The sequence below is a fragment of the Osmerus mordax genome, chromosome 9 (assembly GCF_038355195.1).
Source record: "Osmerus mordax isolate fOsmMor3 chromosome 9, fOsmMor3.pri, whole genome shotgun sequence".
Lineage (NCBI taxonomy): Eukaryota > Metazoa > Chordata > Actinopteri > Osmeriformes > Osmeridae > Osmerus > Osmerus mordax.
The window spans coordinates 13,233,094-13,252,956 of NC_090058.1; the positions used below are offsets into that span (position 1 = coordinate 13,233,094).

The 19,863-nt window shown below is 41.3% G+C and overlaps 1 protein-coding gene across 1 annotated transcript; it reads right to left on the reverse strand.

Annotated features, from left to right (window-relative positions):
- Positions 1–1,676: 1,676 nt before the first annotated feature.
- LOC136949135 (neuroblast differentiation-associated protein AHNAK-like) lies at positions 1,677–18,550 on the reverse strand. Its single transcript, XM_067243341.1, has 6 exons — positions 18,406–18,550; positions 17,975–18,138; positions 17,495–17,846; positions 5,323–15,193; positions 4,182–5,184; positions 1,677–4,139 (listed from the first exon to the last, which is right to left on the reverse strand). Exons 1-6 carry the CDS (start codon positions 18,548–18,550, stop codon positions 2,580–2,582), a joined length of 13,095 nt encoding a protein of 4,364 aa, XP_067099442.1. The 3' UTR covers positions 1,677–2,579.
- Positions 18,551–19,863: the final 1,313 nt, after the last annotated feature.

Genomic DNA, 19,863 nt, shown 5'->3' on the forward strand with positions numbered 1-19,863 from the left:
TGATTCATCAATGTGTTATTATCACCATTCTAACCAAAGTGTTACTGATATTACTTCCTTTCTAAAATCATATCAAAATATGTGTTGTCTTCTGTTTGAGGTCATCTAGTCAGCTTTCTGTTTGTGTATACAGTCTCTACTGCACGCAGGCCATCTAGTCAGCTTTCTGTTTGTGTATACAGTCTCTACTGCACGCAGGCCATCTAGTCAGCTTTCTGTTTGTGTATACAGTCTCTACTGCACGCAGGTCATCTAGTCAGCTTTCTGTTTGTGTATACAGTCTCTACTGCACGCAGGTCATCTAGTCAGCTTTCTGGTCTAAAGATGCATAGATGCCTTCAGAGGAGGTATGTGGGATGGCAGTTATGCTGAAGGTGGTCACAGTCCACTCAGACATACGGCTGACAGTGAAGCAGAGGAACACGACACAATTCACTGCAAGCTTTGACATTTCAGAAGGATACATTTACATGTTAATAGCAGTGTTTGTAATAGTAGTCCTCTGCATGCTTCCAGCAGTGTGAAGCTTCTATGTCACATAATGGGGATATTTCAGAAAGCAGGGTTAACATACTCTGAGTTCAAACCACAACTCTGGGTTAACTGACTCTGAGCTGTCAAACTCGAAATTGACGGTTTCAGAAGAGGTGATAAAAATGTGTTTAGTCAACTCGGAGCCTAATTCACCCTGCGTAAAGCTCGGGCATGAGGATATAAAAAGCCCTCACCAATGGAACACAGATCACAGTTTTCATCATGGCAAAAGGAGGAAACCGTTGAACCGGCCATTTCTCCCTAGTATAATTTTAGATATTAGTGACTGCTATGCTGCATATTAACCAATATTTTGTTTTAAAAAGCAGTACCATAGCAGCAGCGAAAGAATGTGAGTTGGCATGGCAGAATATTGCTGACCAATTCAATATGAGAGCAGGCCTATCGTTTGGAAAAAAATAGTTTTTACCTTCCACTTATTAAACATTTATGTGTGTGTGCGTGCATATTTATATATTATTTAGGTGCAACCCAACAGGCATCAAACACACTTGGCAGCAACTGAAGATGAAATAAACCGGTAAGGTTTAATTGCAATACAAGCAATTGTGATTATGCTGAGCTTTATTAAACAGCACAGTGGCCAAAAAGATTCTGAGCAATACCTCTTTTTAATCGTCAGCCATCTCGACACTGACAGTTTTTTTATTTTGTTCATTTGAAAGTATAATGCTTTTATACAAGTCTCAAAATGTGTGCTTACTGAGCATATAATAATTTGACACCAATTAAGCCAATAAGTTATTCGGGCTGAAGCCCGAAGAACAGGCTGCGGTCCACTACCACCACCACCATCAGAGGCTGAAGAGATGGTCTACTGTACTGCATTTTCACTTACAGGGAATAAAAAACGAGCTGGAGAAGTGATGGGTCAAAAATGACTGTAGCATATTGTATCTCTGCCCATCTCATTCCGTGTTTGTGTTCCAAATTGAGAGCATGTCCACGTTGTGTCATATATACATGATGGACATGAGGACTGAGAATATTGTTCAGTATGGTAAATGACTGAGGTAAAAAATGCTTGAAAGTATATAAAGTAGTAGTCATAAAACATCCAACTGGGGTGTGATCACTGACATACTAAATTAGATTCCTTCATTAAAAACAAATATTGCATTTTTGTAGTATTTAATGTATACACATACTATATATCTTTATTTATATATGAAACAATATCAGCCTAGTCCTATTTTCATGAGTGTATTCACGAAGACAACAAATATTTCATATAATTTATTATGTATATTAAGTACATTGACTAAATCAGGTACTGAATACAATCCTGAGATACAATCAAAGTCACACTCTATAAGAAATAATAAAGTCAACAAATATTTACAATAGCGTTGTTTTTTCAACTTTATACAGTGAACAATACAAATTGCAGAATACAGAATGTGTGTTATAATTTTGGTGGCAAATTGAAAAATAACAAATATTGTTTAAAAGTAAATACAACAAACTCGATTTGTTTCTTCTTCTTCCATTTAATCTCTGGCTATAATTCCCTGCATAAATTGGAATTTTATTTAAGAAATATATTTGAATATCCAATTGTATTTTGTAAGTTTGATTATGTAAGATGATAATAGCATAAATATAATGTAAACATTTCAATTCATGAGCACTATGTTAACATTTGGTGCATTCTATATTCATTAACAGTGAAATGAAGGTAAAAAATTATCATTCATTATGTGAAACTGATAAACCATAATAACTTGATGTTTGGCAGCAAAACAAAGGGAAATTATAGATTGTGCTTCAGGCTCACAACAGTGGATTAATCAAATTATCTCAGATTATACACTGGAACATGGTCTACATATGCATAATCACATGACTAAACGAGACACTGTTAACAGTTTTATGAAGTTTATATTTTAGTTTACATTTGACATTGGTTACAGCAAGTGTGCACTATAAGCATACTAAAATAGGATTGCTTATGCTAAAACTCAGTCATACTTTAGAATACAATTACTGTCTGTATTATTGTCTTTGATAAACATCACAACGTATTATTTTTCAGTTCCATCAAAGAACTTCATTTTCTCCGAGTGCACAGTGTCCTTTAACCGTCTGATGGAGGAGGCTGTTTCATCTGATATAGCCTCACCAGGATGGACTCCTACATGTGTGACTCTCTCAGTTAGTACGACCGTTTCTATGCCATGTCCTGACGCCTCCCTCACAACATGCCTCTGAACAGCTGAGCTCTCACCTCTCCACAGACCGGAAGCATCTTTGGTAGCTGAGCGCATCTGGACATCAGTGAACACGGTGACCTGTTGTGCCTCCGGTGTGGCTTGTGTGTTTGACGTGATTACATGTATCTCACCACTCTCAAGTTTAAGTGTGTCTACGGAGGAAGATGATGTGCTAGACAACGTTGGAATGGTGATTTTCTCTGGCAAGTGGGGTTCAAGTGAGATCAGTTCAGTCCTTGCAGTGGAAGTGATGACGTCGCCCGTCGTCTCTCTCACAGTGGCATTAGGGTCAGTGTACTTAACCATTACCTTGGTTGGAGAAGCAGAGGATATGGCTACTTGTTCACTTGTTACTGTCGAGCTGATATCAGCGAAGGCATCTGATGACCTCAGGGAGAGGGTTAAGCTGACGTCATCTTCCACTGAGTCACCAGCAGCAATGTTCATGACTTTAGGGGATTCTGAAGGAGAAAGCCGTCCAAAGTTTGGGAATTTAAACCAAGCACTTTTCTCAGGTGTTGGGCCAGCATTTGGTGTGGTTTTACTTCTGACAGGTGATCCTTCCATGGAAGGTGTCAGCTTTTCCTCCACTTCCTCTATAGTAGGAACGTCAAATTCAACATCAATGACCTTCAGTATGTCTCCAAAGGATGACATAGTTAACGAAGGGGATTTTTTCTCTCCTTTTTCAGTTTCTTGATTTTTAGTTTTGTCTTCCGAGTCACCACTGTCTGCATGGCTGTCTTCGGGTTTGGATTTAGAAACACTGAACCATTGCATATTGAAGGCTGGGAGTTTAAACTTGCTTGGAGAGGCATGACTGTCAGTCTCCTGCATAGCTTCTGTCTTCATCCTCTCATCTGTCTGTGCCTCCTGCTCAGGGAGATCGCTGTTACTCTGCGGACTCTCTGCTTTCATATCTGTCTCCAAATTGTGTGTTTCTGCAGTGACGTTTGAGACATTTGAACCAAATTTAGTGAATTTAATAGTTGGCATCTTGAACCTTGTAGGGGAGCCGACATCTTTCACTTCAGGGTGACTCTCTTGCCCTTTACCTTCCCCCTCTGGTTCTTTGATGTCCACCATTTGTTCTGCCATGGATATGTTACTTTCTGGAAGACTGACAAGAACTTCAGTCTGTTTGACGTCTGGTTTTGAAAATCCAAATTTAGGGAATGAAATCCTACGCTTGATAACATTAACATCTTGAGCTGCTACATCTGGTACTGCAACACCTCCAAAAGGATCTTTGACTTCAACATCAGGTAGTTGGACCTCTGCTTTGGCTTCTGGTAATGTCACATCAATGTCTGTTTTTGAGACAGTTACATCAATCTCAGGACCTTTTACTTTCGGCAGGGAGATTCCAAACTTTGGCATCTTAAACTTGCTTCCTTGACCCTCAAGTTCAACCCCTTTGCTCTTCACATCAACATCTATAGATGGAGCTTCTATATCCACTCCAGGTCCCTCCACTGACATTGATCGCTTGGCTTCTGGAACGTCAACCACACTGATTTCTACTTCCTTCTTTACATCAGGTACTTCCACAGTGACATGTGGAGACTGAAGCCCAAATTTAGGGAGCTTCATTGTTGGTAGTTTGAATTTTGTTGGAGAACCTTTGACTTCAGCTTCACTTTCTGGTGCTTTAACTTTGAGAACTGGTTCTGTGGCTTCCATCTTAGCCTCTGTTAGAGAAACGTCCACTTCTGGAAGACTGACATCCACTTCAGGTGCTTTAATGTCTGGCTTTGAAAATCCAAACTTAGGAAATGAAAACATCCTTCTGTTAACTTTCACATCAACATCTGGAGCTACTACTACCGGTACTGCTGCATCTCCTGAAATTTCTTTGACTTCTCCTGAAATATCTTTGACTTCAAAATCAGGTAGTTGGACCTCTGCCTTGGCTTCTGGGAATTCAACATCAGAGCCTGTTTTTGACAAACTTAAGTCAATTTCAGGACCTTTGACTTTTGGCAGTGAGATTCCAAACTTTGGCATCTTAAACTTGCTTCCTTGTCCCTCAGGTTCAACCCCCTTGCTCTTCACATCAACATCTATAGATGGAGCTTCTATATAAACTCCAGGTCCCTTCAATGACATTGATAGCTTTGTATCTGGAACATCAACCACACCAATTTCTACTTCCTTCTTTACATCGGGGACTTCCACAGTGACATGTGGGGACTGAAGCCCAAATTTAGGGAGCTTCATTGTTGGTAGTTTAAATTTTGTTGGAGAACCTTTGACTTCAGCTTCACTTTCTGGTGCTTTAATTTTGAGTTCTGGCTCTGTGACTTCCATCTTAGCCTCTGGTACAGAAACGTCCACCTCTGGAAGACTGACATCCACTTCAGGGCCTTTAATGTCTGGCTTTGAAAATCCAAATTTAGGGAATGAAAACATCCTTCTATTAACTTTCACATCAACGTCTGGAGCTGCTACTTCTGGTGCTGAAGCATCTCCTGAAAGATCTTTGACTTCAAAATCAGGTAGTAGTACCTCTGCCTTGGGTTCTGGTAATTCAACATCAATGCCTGTTTTTGACAGATTTACGTCAATTTCAGGACCTTTGACTTTTGGCAGGGAGATTCCAAACTTTGGCATCTTAAACTTGGTTCCTTGACCCTCAAGTTCAACCCCTTTGCTCTTCACATCAACATCTATAGATTGAGCTTCTATATCAACTCCAGGTCCCTTCAATGGCATGGATAGTTTTGCATCTGGAACATCAACCACACCAATTTCTACCGTCTTTTTTACATCGGGTACTTCCACAGTGACATGTGGAGATTCCAGACCAAATTTAGGGAGCTTCATTGTTGGTAGTTTGAATTTTGTTGGGGAACTTGTCACTTCAATTTCACCTTCTGGTGCTTTAATTTTGAGTTCTGGCTCTGTGACTTCCATCTTAACCTCTGGTAGAGAAATGTCCACCTCTGGAAGACTGACATCAACTTCAGGGCCTTTAATGTCTGGCTTTGAAAATCCAAATTTAGGGAATGAAAACATCCTTCTATTAACTTTCACATCAACGTCTGGAGCTGCTACTTCCAGTACTGTGGCATCTCCTGAAATATCTTTGACTTTAAAATCAGGTAGTTGGACCTCTGCCTTGGCTTCTGGTAATTCAACCGCAGTGCCTGTTTTTGACAGATTTACATCAATTTCAGGACCTTTGACTTTTGGCAGTGAGATTCCGAACTTTGGCATCTTAAACTTGCTCCCTTGTCCATCAAGTTCAACTCCCTTGCTCTTCACATCAACATCTATAGATGGAGCTTCTATATCAACTCCACATCCCTCCACTGACATTGATAGCTTGGCTTCTGGAACGTCAACCACACCAATTTCTACTTCCTTCTTTACATCAGGTACTGCCACAGTAACATGTGGAGATTCCAGACCAAATTTAGGGAGCTTCATTGTTGGTAGTTTGAATTTTGTTGGGGAACTTATCACTTCAATTTCACCTTCTGGTGCTTTAATTTTGGGTTCTGGCTCTTTGGCTTCCATCTTTACCTCTGGTAGAGAAATGTCTACCTCTGGAAGACTGACATCAACTTCAGGGCCTTTAATGTCTGGCTTTGAAAATCCAAATTTAGGGAAGGAAAACTTCCTTCTGTTAACTTTCACATCAACGTCTGGAGCTGCTACTTCCGGTACTGTGGCACCTCCTGAAATATCTTTGACTTCAAAATCAGGTAGTTGGACCACTGCCTTGGCTTCTGGTAATTCAACATCAATGCCTGTTTTTGACAGATTTATGTCAATTTCAGGACCTTTGACTTTTGGCAGGGAGATTCCAAACTTTGGCATCTTAAACTTGCTCCCTTGTCCATCAAGTTCAACTCCCTTGCTCTTCACATCAACATCTATAGATGGAGCTTCTATATCAACTCCACGTCCCTCCACTGACATTGATAGCTTGGCTTCTGGAACGTCAACCACACCAATTTCTACTTCCTTCTTTAAATCAGGTACTGCCACAGTGACATGTGGAGATTCCAGACCAAATTTAGGGAGCTTCATTGTTGGTAGTTTGAATTTTGTTGGGGAACTTTTCACTTCAATTTCACCTTCTGGTGCTTTAATTTTGAGTTCTGGCTCTGTGACTTCCATCTTAACCTCTGGTACAGAAATGTCCACCTCTGGAAGACTGACATCAACTTCAGGGCCTTTAATGTCTGGCTTTGAAAATCCAAATTTAGGGAAGGAAAACTTCCTTCGGTTAACTTTCACATCAACATCTGGAGCTGCTACTTCCAGTACTGTGGCATCTCCTGAAATATCTTTGACTTCAAAATCAGGTAGTTGGACCTCTGCCTTGGCTTCTGGTAATTCAACCGCAGAGCCTGTTTTTGACAAACCTAAGTCAATTTCAGGACCTTTGACTTTTGGCAGTGAGATTCCGAACTTTGGCATCTTAAACTTGCTCCCTTGTCCATCAAGTTCAACTCCCTTGCTCTTCACATCAACATCTATAGATGGAGCTTCTATATCAACTCCAGGTCCCTTCACTGACATTGATAGCTTGGCTTCTGGAACGTCAACAACGTCTATTTCTACTTCCTTCTTTACATCGGGTACTTCCACAGTGACATGTGGAGATTCCAGACCAAATTTAGGGAGCTTCATTGTTGGTAGTTTGAATTTTGTTGGGGAACTTTTCACTTCAATTTCACCTTCTGGTGCTTTAATTTTGAGTTCTGGCTCTGTGACTTCCATCTTAACCTCTGGTACAGAAATGTCCACCTCTGGAAGACTGACATCAACTTCAGGGCCTTTAATGTCTGGCTTTGAAAATCCAAATTTAGGGAAGGAAAACTTCCTTCGGTTAACTTTCACATCAACGTCTGGAGCTGCTACTTCCAGTACTGTGGCATCTCCTGAAATATCTTTGACTTCAAAATCAGGTAGTTGGACCTCTGCCTTGGCTTCTGGTAATTCAACCGCAGAGCCTGTTTTTGACAAACTTAAGTCAATTTCAGGGCCTTTGACTTTTGGCAGTGAGATTCCGAACTTTGGCATCTTAAACTTGCTCCCTTGTCCATCAAGTTCAACTCCCTTGCTCTTCACATCAACATCTATAGATGGAGCTTCTATATCAACTCCAGGTCCCTTGACTGACATTGATAGCTTGGCTTCTGGAACGTCAACAACGTCAATTTCTACTTCCTTCTTTACATTGGGTACTTCCACAGTGACATGTGGAGATTCCAGACCAAATTTAGGGAGCTTCATTGTTGGTAGTTTGAATTTTGTTGGGGAACTTTTCACTTCAATTTCACCTTCTGGTGCTTTAATTTTGAGTTCTGGCTCTGTGACTTCCATCTTAACCTCTGGTAGAGAAATGTCCAGCTCTGGAAGACTGGCATCAACTTCAGGGCCTTTAATGTCTGGCTTTGAAAATCCAAATTTAGGGAAGGAAAACTTCCTTCTGTTAACTTTCACATCAACGTCTGGAGCTGCTACTTCCAGTACTGTGGCATCTCCTGAAATATCTTTGACTTCAAAATCAGGTAGTTGGACCACTGCCTTGGCTTCTGGTAATTCAACATCAATGCCTGTTTTTGACAGATTTACGTCAATTTCAGGACCTTTGACTTTTGGCAGGGAGATTCCAAACTTTGGCATCTTAAACTTGCTCCCTTGTCCATCAAGTTCAACTCCCTTGCTCTTCACATCCACATCTATAGATGGAGCTTCTATATCAACTCCACGTCCCTCCACTGACATTGATAGCTTGGCTTCTGGAACGTCAACCACACCAATTTCTACTTCCTTCTTTACATCAGGTACTGCCACAGTAACATGTGGAGATTCCAGACCAAATTTAGGGAGCTTCATTGTTGGTAGTTTGAATTTTGTTGGGGAACTTATCACTTCAATTTCACCTTCTGGTGCTTTAATTTTGGGTTCTGGCTCTTTGGCTTCCATCTTTACCTCTGGTAGAGAAATGTCCACCTCTGGAAGACTGACATCAACTTCAGGGCCTTTAATGTCTGGCTTTGAAAATCCAAATTTAGGGAAGGAAAACTTCCTTCTGTTAACTTTCACATCAACGTCTGGAGCTGCTACTTCCAGTACTGTGGCATCTCCTGAAATATCTTTGACTTCAAAATCAGGTAGTTGGACCTCTGCCTTGGCTTCTGGTAATTCAACTGAAGAGCCTGTTTTTGACAGATTTACGTCAATTTCAGGACCTTTGACTTTTGGCAGGGAGATTCCAAACTTTGGCATCTTAAACTTGCTCCCTTGTCCATCAAGTTCAACTCCCTTGCTCTTCACATCAACATCTATAGATGGAGCTTCTATATCAACTCCACGTCCCTCCACTGACATTGATAGGTTTGCTTCTGGAACGTCAACCACACCAATTTCTACTTCCTTCTTTACATTAGGTACTGCCACAGTGACATGTGGAGATTCCAGACCAAATTTAGGGAGCTTCATTGTTGGTAGTTTGAATTTTGTTGGGGAACTTTTCACTTCAATTTCACCTTCTGGTGCTTTAATTTTGAGTTCTGGCTCTGTGACTTCCATCTTAACCTCTGGTACAGAAATGTCCACCTCTGGAAGACTGACATCAACTTCAGGGCCTTTAATGTCTGGCTTTGAAAATCCAAATTTAGGGAAGGAAAACTTCCTTCGGTTAACTTTCACATCAACATCTGGAGCTGCTACTTCCAGTACTGTGGCATCTCCTGAAATATCTTTGACTTCAAAATCAGGTAGTTGGACCTCTGCCTTGGCTTCTGGTAATTCAACCGCAGAGCCTGTTTTTGACAAACTTAAGTCAATTTCAGGGCCTTTGACTTTTGGCAGTGAGATTCCGAACTTTGGCATCTTAAACTTGCTCCCTTGTCCATCAAGTTCAACTCCCTTGCTCTTCACATCAACATCTATAGATGGAGCTTCTATATCAACTCCAGGTCCCTTCACTGGCATTGATAGCTTGGCTTCTGGAACATCAACCACATCAATTTCTACTTCCTTCTTTACATCAGGTACTGCCACAGTTACATGTGGGTCATCCAGTCCAAATTTAGGGAGTTTCACTGTTGGTAGTTTAAATTTTGTTGGGGAACCTTTGACTTCAACATCAGGTAGTTGGATCTCTGCGTTGGCTTCTGGTAATGTCACGTCCATGTCTGTTTTTGACAAACTAAAGTCAATTTCAGGGCCTTTGACTTTTGGCAGTGAGATTCCGAACTTTGGCATCTTAAACTTGCTCCCTTGTCCATCAAGTTCAACCCCCTTGCTCTTCACATCAACATCTATAGATGGAGCTTCTATATCAACTCCAGGTCCCTTCACTGACATTGATAGCTTGGCTTCTGGAACGTCAACAACGTCAATTTCTACTTCCTTCTTTACATCGGGTACTTCCACAGTGACATGTGGAGATTCCAGACCAAATTTAGGGAGCTTCATTGTTGGTAGTTTGAATTTTGTTGGGGAACTTTTCACTTCAATTTCACCTTCTGGTGCTTTAATTTTGAGTTCTGGCTCTGTGACTTCCATCTTAACCTCTGGTAGAGAAATGTCCACCTCTGGAAGACTGACATCAACTTCAGGGCCTTTAATGTCTGGCTTTGAAAATCCAAATTTAGGGAAGGAAAACTTCCTTCTGTTAACTTTCACATCAACATCTGGAGCTGCTACTTCCAGTACTGTGGCATCTCCTGAAATATCTTTGACTTCAAAATCAGGTAGTTGGACCTCTGCCGTGGCTTCTGTTAATTCAACCGCAGAGCCTGTTTTTGACAAACCTAAGTCAATTTCAGGACCTTTGACTTTTGGCAGGGAGATTCCAAACTTTGGCATCTTAAACTTGCTCCCTTGTCCATCAAGTTCAACCCCTTTGCTCTTCACATCAACATCTATAGATGGAGCTTCTATATAAACTCCAGGTCCCTTCACTGGCATTGATAGCTTGGCTTCTGGGACATCAACCACATCAATTTCTACTTCCTTCTTTACATCAGGTACTGCCACAGTAACATGTGGATCATCCAGTCCAAATTTAGGGAGTTTCACTGTTGGTAGTTTAAATTTTGTTGGGGAACCTTTGACTTCAACATCAGGTAGTTGGATCTCTGCGTTGGCTTCTGGTAATGTCACGTCCATGTCTGTTTTTGACAAACTAAAGTCCATTTCAGGACCTTTGACTTTTGGCAGTGAGATTCCAAACTTTGGCATCTCAAACTTGTTTCCTGGTCCCTCAAGTTCAACCCCCTTGCTCTTCACATCAACATCTATACATGGAGCTTCTATATCAACTCCAGGTCCCTTCACTGACATTGATAGCTTGGCTTCTGGAACGTCAACAACGTCAATTTCTACTTCCTTCTTTACATCGGGTACTTCCACAGTGACATGTGGAGATTCCAGACCAAATTTAGGGAGCTTCATTGTTGGTAGTTTGAATTTTGCTGGGGAACTTTTCACTTCAATTTCACCTTCTGGTGCTTTAATTTTGAGTTCTGGCTCTGTGACTTCCATCTTAACCTCTGGTAGAGAAATGTCCACCTCTGGAAGACTGACATCAACTTCAGGGCCTTTAATGTCTGGCTTTGAAAATCCAAATTTAGGGAAGGAAAACTTCCTTCTGTTAACTTTCACATCAACATCTGGAGCTGCTACTTCCAGTACTGTGGCATCTCCTGAAATATCTTTGACTTCAAAATCAGGTAGTTGGACCTCTGCCGTGGCTTCTGGTAATTCAACCGCAGAGCCTGTTTTTGACAAACCTAAGTCAATTTCAGGACCTTTGACTTTTGGCAGGGAGATTCCAAACTTTGGCATCTTAAACTTGCTCCCTTGTCCATCAAGTTCAACCCCTTTGCTCTTCACATCAACATCTATAGATGGAGCTTCTATATAAACTCCAGGTCCCTTCACTGGCATTGATAGCTCGGCTTCTGGAACATCAACCACATCAATTTCTACTTCCTTCTTTACATCAGGTACTGCCACAGTTACATGTGGATCATCCAGTCCAAATTTAGGGAGTTTCACTGTTGGTAGTTTAAATTTTGTTGGGGAACCTTTGACTTCAACATCAGGTAGTTGGATCTCTGCGTTGGCTTCTGGTAATGTCACGTCCATGTCTGTTTTTGACAAACTGAAGTCCATTTCAGGACCTTTGACTTTTGGCAGTGAGATTCCAAACTTTGGCATCTTAAACTTGTTTCCTTGTCCCTCAAGTTCAACCCCTTTGCTCTTCACATCAACATCTATAGATGGAACTTCTATATCAACTCCAGGTCCCTTCACTGAAATTGATAGCTTGGCTTCTGGAACATCAATAACACCAATTTCCACTTCCTTCTTTACATCGGGGACTTCTACATTGACATGTGGAGATTCCAGACCAAATTTAGGGAGCTTCATTGTTGGCAATTTGAATTTTGTTGGGGAACCTTTGACTTCATCTTCACCTTCGGGTGCTTCAATTTTGATTTCTGTCTCTTTGGTTACCATCTTAACCTCCGGTAAAGAAACGTCCACCTCTGGAAGACTGACATCCACTTCAGGGGCTTTCATGTCTGGCTTTGAAAATCCAAATTTAGGGAATGAAAACTTCCTTCTATTAACTTTCACATCAACGTCTGGTGCTGCTATTTCTGGTACTGTGGCATCTCCTGAAATATCTTTGACTTCAACATCAGGTAGTTGGATCTCTGCTTTGGCTTCTGGTAAAGTCACGTCCTTATCTGTTCTTGACAAACTGAAATCCATTTGAGGACCTTTGACTTTTGGCAGTGAGATTCCAAACTTTGGCATCTTAAACTTGTTTCCTTGTCCCTCAAGTTCAACGCCTTTGCTTTTCACATCAACATCTATAGATGGAACTTCTATATCAACAACAGGTCTTTCCACTGACATTGATAGCTTTGAATCCGGAACATCGACCACGCCAATTTCTACTTCCTTCTTTACATCGGGGATTTCCACATTGACATGTGGAGCATCCAGTCCAAATTTAGGGAGTTTCACTGTTGGTAGTTTGAATTCAGTTGGGGAACCTTTGACTTCAACATCAGGTAGTTGGATCTCTGCTTTGGCTTCTGGTAATGTCATGTCCTTGTCTGTTTTTGACAAACTGAAGTCCATTTCAGGACTTTTGACTTTTGGCAGTGAGATTCCAAACTTTGGCATCTTAAACTTGTTTCCTTGTCCCTCAAGTTCAACGCCTTTGCTCTTAACATCAACATCTATAGATGGAACTTTTATATCCACACCAGGTCCCTCCACTGACATTGATAGCTTTGATTCTGGAACATCAACCACACCAATTTCTACTTCCTTCTTTACATCGGAGACTTCTACATTGACATGTGGAGCATCCAGTCCAAATTTAGGGAGTTTCACTGTTGGTAGTTTGAATTCAGTTGGGGAACCTTTGACTTCAACATCAGGTAGTTGGATCTCTGCTTTGGCTTCTGGTAATGTCATGTCCTTGTCTGTTTTTGACAAACTGAAGTCCATTTCAGGACTTTTGACTTTTGGCAGTGAGATTCCAAACTTTGGCATCTTAAACTTGTTTCCTTGTCCCTCAAGTTCAACGCCTTTGCTCTTAACATCAACATCTATAGATGGAACTTTTATATCCACACCAGGTCCCTCCACTGACATTGATAGCTTTGAATCTGGAACATCAACCACACCAATTTCTATTTCCTTCTTTACATCGGAGACTTCTACATTGACATGTGGAGCATCCAGTCCAAATATAGGGAGTTTCACTGTTGGTAGTTTGAATTTAGTTGGGGAACCTTTGACTTCAACATCAGGTAGTTGGATCTCTGCTTTGGCTTCTGGTAAAGTCACGTCCTTGTCTGTTTTTGACAAACTGAAGTCCATTTCAGGACCTTTGACTTTTGGCAGTGAGATTCCAAACTTTGGCATCTTAAACTTGTTTCCTTGTCCCTCAAGTTCAACGCCTTTGCTCTTCACATCAACATCTATAGATGGAACTTCTATATCAACAACAGGTCCTTCCACTGACATTGATAGCTTTGAATCCGGAACATCAACAACACCAATTTCCACTTCCTTCTTCACATCAGGTACTTCTACATTGACATGTGGAGATTCCAGACCAAATTTAGGGAGCTTCATTGTTGGCAATTTGAATTTTGTTGAGGAACCTTTGACTTCAGCTTCACTTTCGGGTGCTTCAATTTTGATTTCTGTCTCTTTGGTTACCATCTTAACCTCCGGTAAAGAAACGTCCACCTCTGGAAGACTGACATCCACTTCAGGGGCTTTCATGTCTGGCTTTGAAAATCCAAATTTAGGGAATGAAAACTTCCTTCTATTAACTTTCACATCAACATCTGGTGCTGCTACTTCTGGTACTGTGGCATCTCCTGAAATATCTTTGACTTCGACATCAGGTAGTTGGATCTCTGCTTTGGCTTCTGGTAAAGTCACGTCCTTATCTGTTCTTGATAAACTGAAATCCATTTCAGGACCTTTGACTTTTGGCAGTGAGATTCCAAACTTTGGCATCTTAAACTTGTTTCCTTGTCCCTCAAGTTCAACGCCTTTGCTTTTCACATCAACATCTATAGATGGAACTTCTATATCAACAACAGGTCTTTCCACTGACATTGATAGCTTTGAATCCGGAACATCGACCACGCCAATTTCTACTTCCTTCTTTACATCGGGGACTTCCACATTGACATGTGGAGCATCCAGTCCAAATTTAGGGAGTTTCACTGTTGGTAGTTTGAATTTAGTTGGGGAACCTTTGACTTCAACATCAGGTAGTTGGATCTCTGCTTTGGCTTCTGGTAATGTCATGTCCTTGTCTGTTTTTGACAAACTGAAGTCCATTTGAGGACCTTTGACTTTTGGCAGTGAGATTCCAAACTTTGGCATCTTAAACTTGTTTCCTTGTCCCTCAAGTTCAACGCCTTTGCTTTTCACATCAACATCTATAGATGGAACTTCTATATCAACAACAGGTCTTTCCACTGACATTGATAGCTTTGAATCCGGAACATCGACCACGCCAATTTCTACTTCCTTCTTTACATCGGGGACTTCCACATTGACATGTGGAGCATCCAGTCCAAATTTAGGGAGTTTTACTGTTGGTAGTTTGAATTCAGTTGGGGAACCTTTGACTTCAACATCAGGTAGTTGGATCTCTGCTTTGGCTTCTGGTAAAGTCACGTCCTTGTCTGTTTTTGACAAACTGAAGTCCATTTCAGGACCTTTGACTTTTGGCAGTGAGATTCCAAACTTTGGCATCTTTGGCAGTTCAACCCCTTTGCTCTTTACATCAAAATCTATAGATGGAGCTTCTATATCAACTCCACGTCCCTCCACTGACATTGATAGCTTGGCTTCTGTAACGTCAACCACACCAATTTCCACTTCCTTCTTTACATAGGGTACTTCCATGGTGACATGTGGAGATTCCAGACCAAATTTAGGGAGCTTCATTGTTGGTAGTTTGAATGTACTTGCTTTTCCCCTAGATTCAAAATCCTTGATGTCAAGCTTTATGTCTGTTGGTTTTAAATCCCCATCTGTGTCAGCGACCTCCACTTTTCCCCCTTGAATTTGAATATCAAATTTTGGATGACTTGAATCCACTTCAGGAACAAATCCTGGTTTTGACCATCCAACTTTGGAGACTGTCATCGATGGCTTTATTTCTTTCTGTCCAATCCCCAAAGCTGCTTCTTTTTGTATTTCATATTCAAAATAGAGGTCCTTGAATTCAGCTTCAGACTGTTGGATATCTACCTTTTTTGATGCACTGAAATCCAGTTCAGGTTCAGAGAGTTCAAATTTGGATGAAGTGAAAGAGGGTAGTTTAAATTCGGCTGGGGAGACAGTGACTTTTTCAACTTTGATATTATACTCTATATTAGAGTCTATAATATCAAAATGGGATGTTTTTCCAGATACCTCTCCATCTTTGATCTCATCTCCTTTAAGAGAAATATCTGTCTTAGGGAACTGAATCCCAATTTCTGGAAATGTTTCATCCGATTTTACCATTCCAAAGCCAGGTGTTGGCATTTTTCCTTTCTTTGTCTTCTTATTTGATCCAGTTTTGTCAAAACTTATAAGATTTCCCTTATCTGTTGTGGTTGGTATTTCAGATTCAAAACGTTCTTCTATAGTGGCTTCTTCCTGCTTTGAATCTTTTTGCAACTGGATGCATGTTTTCTGAACATGCATCCGTCCTGTTGTTTGGATAGCTTCCATTCCAGGGATCTCTAAGTCCTCCCGTTTATAAAGTTCAATGGTAATTCCAGTGTCCTTTGGGATTTTGTCCTCAGTGTAGTTCACAGTAATGTGTTCATGGCTATCTAAATCAGGAAGCAGTGGTTTGGGCAGTTTGACTGGTGTAACTGTGGTTGTATTAATCGTTTCTGAATAGTAATTTGGTACGTCAGACTTTCTGATGTTTTTGTCCTGTTTTGATAGTGTGGTATGCACGGTCACTTTTACTTTTTCTGCCTGCACATCTGTCTTGGTAATTTCCTGGTGAAAAGACAGTCCTGAAATATCTTCATGTGGCAGCTTAAATCCTGGTAGTTTGGAGACAACTTCTTTAACCCTGTTCACATCAATCTCCATTTGTACAGTTTCAGCTTGAATTTCTTCAACAACATGTGTAAATACAGGTTTAGATTGTTTCATCACTTGGGATTTAGTTGTCAATGCATCTTCCATGCCAGGTATAACTAAATCTTCACGTTTAGGAAGTTGATCTTTGAAATGTTTTACTTTGGGAAGTTGGTCATCTGAAATTACTGTCTTCACACCCTCAACTTCTGCTGTACAATCTCTACTTCCTTTAACATTCACGTCTGTAAATGTTAAAAGTTTATCAGATACAATGTCAGAAAGGTCCACTCGTGGCAGTTTGATTTTGGGAGTGATTTTTGCCTCAAAGTCGGCTGAAGCATAATTGATTTTAGTTTTGGACAGAAGATTAGATACATCCATTTTGGAGTCCTCAATATTTGTTTCAGGTAGAAGTGTAATACTGTCACTACCTGTACCCTGGATTTCTGCCATCCGTGGCTTAGCTGTGCCCATGTCTGCTAGTGGTCCTCTTGTCCGTATACCATATGGTTCAGTTAAATTTTTCTCTCTCACAGTCTTTGGGGATTGCCTAAGAAGCCCTACCTCTGACATGTCAAGAGACAGGTCTACTTTAGGCATGCTCATTTCAACATCAGTTGTCATGGTGGAGGGTAATATTTTCTCATGACTGGAAATGTTGATTGCTTCAGTGTTAACAGAGATTTGACACAAATCCAGCTCTGTGTGGGATACATCGCTATGGGTCATCAATACGTTTGTAAGTGGCTCAGTGGTCTCCATACTGGCTCCTAGAGTCTTAAGTCTTTGTGGCGAAGACTGAACTGTTACATCCTGTTTCTGTATGGATTTGTTCTTTTGACTACCAGCTGCTTTTTCTTTTCCCATGATCCTGAGCTTGAGTTCAGAACGCTCTTTCTTCTTCTTTGTCTTTCTTTCAGGGGATTTCTTGCCAGAGGGGCACTCCTGGTCAGTTATTGCAGCTGTTAAATCTGTTGTTTTTAAAGTTGTGTCCAAGCTGATGAGCTGCACCTTGTATTGTGGGGTAGACCCTGGTTGTTCTGGATCTTCTAACACATATACCTGGGGTGATTCTCCTGCTGGACTCCCTGGTGGGTCAGGTGAGTGGATACCTGATGAGCCTTGCCCCCTCTCCTCTGGTCCTGGGATGTGCGCTTCCTCGTCAGCCTGGTCTACAGACCTGCTGAAGCGGCCCTTCATTCTCAGACCTGACAACTTCATCTTATGCTTTTTAGTCTTGGGCTTGACAGCTTCCTGAGTCTTGATCGGCGACTCTGTGTCGCTTGTCGCAGGGCTGAGCTCCAACTGACGGTGCTCTTCAGCCTCTGAGGAGCTGTGAGATCTCTTAAAATGTGACTTCCGTCCTTTACTGAAGGAGGGGAACTTAGGCCATGAGATCCGGCCGTCGCCCTGCCGTTTGGTCTTTCCACGTCTCCTCATCTCTGGAGAGGAGTCCTTTGCACCCTAGTGGACAATAAAAAAGGAAAACATTAGTTATTTTCTATTCAGAATACCACTGCTAAACTCTACAAAAGCAGAGAGTACAGATAGTACTCATTATACAAGAATATTATGATAATAGTTACATTTACGATTTCAGAAGGCAAGGCTGGATCAGTTTCCAGGGTGACGGCCTCAATGGGTTTGCGTTTCAGACAGAACTCTACTTTGTAAGGCTGGGCTCGTTCTAGAATCTGGAGTGCGTCTTCGTATGCCACGTCCTCAAAGTACACTGTAGCACTAATGATCTGGTCCCCTGCAAACACCCTTAGTTAATCCATGTACACATTAAGATAAATACATGTACTGTTTATATACAATTTGTAGTTTATATAATATTATTATATAATTTAAATAAAGTTACGGTAAATAATATTAAGTTATATACCATTGACTTTTTACACGATATGAACAGTAAAATTCACTACATCATGTCCAGCAGATACATTTATTCAAATTCATCACAAATTAGCTGAAAGTGATGTCACTTATAAATCCTCGTTAGACATAAACAGCAACTCACCCTCCTTCACACTCGTGTTTTTGGAGGCAGGGGACTCAGGTCTGACTTCCTGAATGAAGAGGCCCTCCTTTCCTCCTCCCCTCACCACCAGACCCTCAGAACATGCCTCTTTAGCTGTTTTCACTATCATCCCAGACTCTGACATATTTATTTCCTACAACGTTATAAATAAATAGATCATCTCTTTTAGTTAAGTTTTGTGTTTGATTATCCATGAAAAATAATACAATCCGATGCTTAGTGTTATAATGCAATAAGTTCATGTGCTACCACTGAACTAAACCCATTGCATGCTCTACCACCGAGCTATACCCATCCTCATGCTCTACCACTGAGCTATACCCATCCTCATGCTCTACCACTGAGCTATACCCATCCTCATGCTCTACCACTGAGCTATACCCATCCTCATGCTCTACTACTGAGCTATACCCATCCTCATGCTCTACCACTGAGCTATACCCATCCTCATGCTCTACCACTGAGCTATACCCATCCTCATGCTCTACTACTGAGCTATACCCATCCTCATGCTCTACCACTGAGCTATACCCATCCTCATGCTCTACTACTGAGCTATACCCATCCTCATGCTCTACCACTGAGCTATACCCATCCTCATGCTCTACCACTGAGCTATACCCATCCTCATGCTCTACTACTGAGCTATACCCATCCTCATGCTCTACCACTGAGCTATACCCATCCTCATGCTCTACTACTGAGCTATACCCATCCTCATGCTCTACCACTGAGCTATACCCATCCTCATGCTCTACCACTGAGCTATACCCATACCCATAAGAAGGAAAAGGATGCGGGTAATCTTACCTCCAGCTTCCTCGTCTTGGGCGTGGAGCGCTTGTCAAACAGAGAACCGAATCCTCGCCCAGCCCTCTTTTCTTTCTTGACACCTTTGTAGAGCGGATCATAAAGCTCCTCTCCACCCTGAAAAGAAATCAACCTTAGATCCTGCATTTCTCTCTAGATATCAAGATTACTTTATTTGTTCATAGGGAAATTTGACAAATGTCCAAGACAAATTTCCACAGGGACAAATAAAGTAATCTTGAATGTCCCCACCCATAGAAGGCACACTACACCTGTGTGTCTGTGCCCGCTTCAGGAAACTCTTCTACAGGCGAGGATCCCTGTGGCCGTGGTCTCTCCCCCTCTACGATGTGGGACGGATCATCACATATCTATGGAGTCAGAAAACAACACATTATTGGTTTCCACCGTCTTTGAGGCTACATGTTTACATGCTTCTTATGATGCCTGCTAATCTGTCTTTTCTCTGCATGTTATATTTGAGGTCCTGCTGTACCACTGTCTCACAAGTGACCACAACCACACACTTGTTTGATGTTGCATTTAAAATAGGATGTTTTGCTTCATTCTTCTCCATTGTTGTTGAGATATTACTATTGTTCCACCGTGCCTGATGTGGTTACTGTG

Coding starts and splice junctions, on each gene's coding strand:
- LOC136949135 (XM_067243341.1), bottom strand. CDS start 18,550: ATGTCAGAGTCTGGGATGATAGTGAAAACAGCTAAAGAGGCATGTTCT. Junction 17,847..17,974: donor CAGCCTTGCCTTCTGAAATC/GTAAATGTAACT, acceptor ATTGTCCACTAG/GGTGCAAAGGACTCCTCTCC. Junction 5,185..5,322: donor CCTGAAATTGACGTAAATCT/GTCAAAAACAGG, acceptor GAAAGTTAATAG/AAGGATGTTTTCATTCCCTA.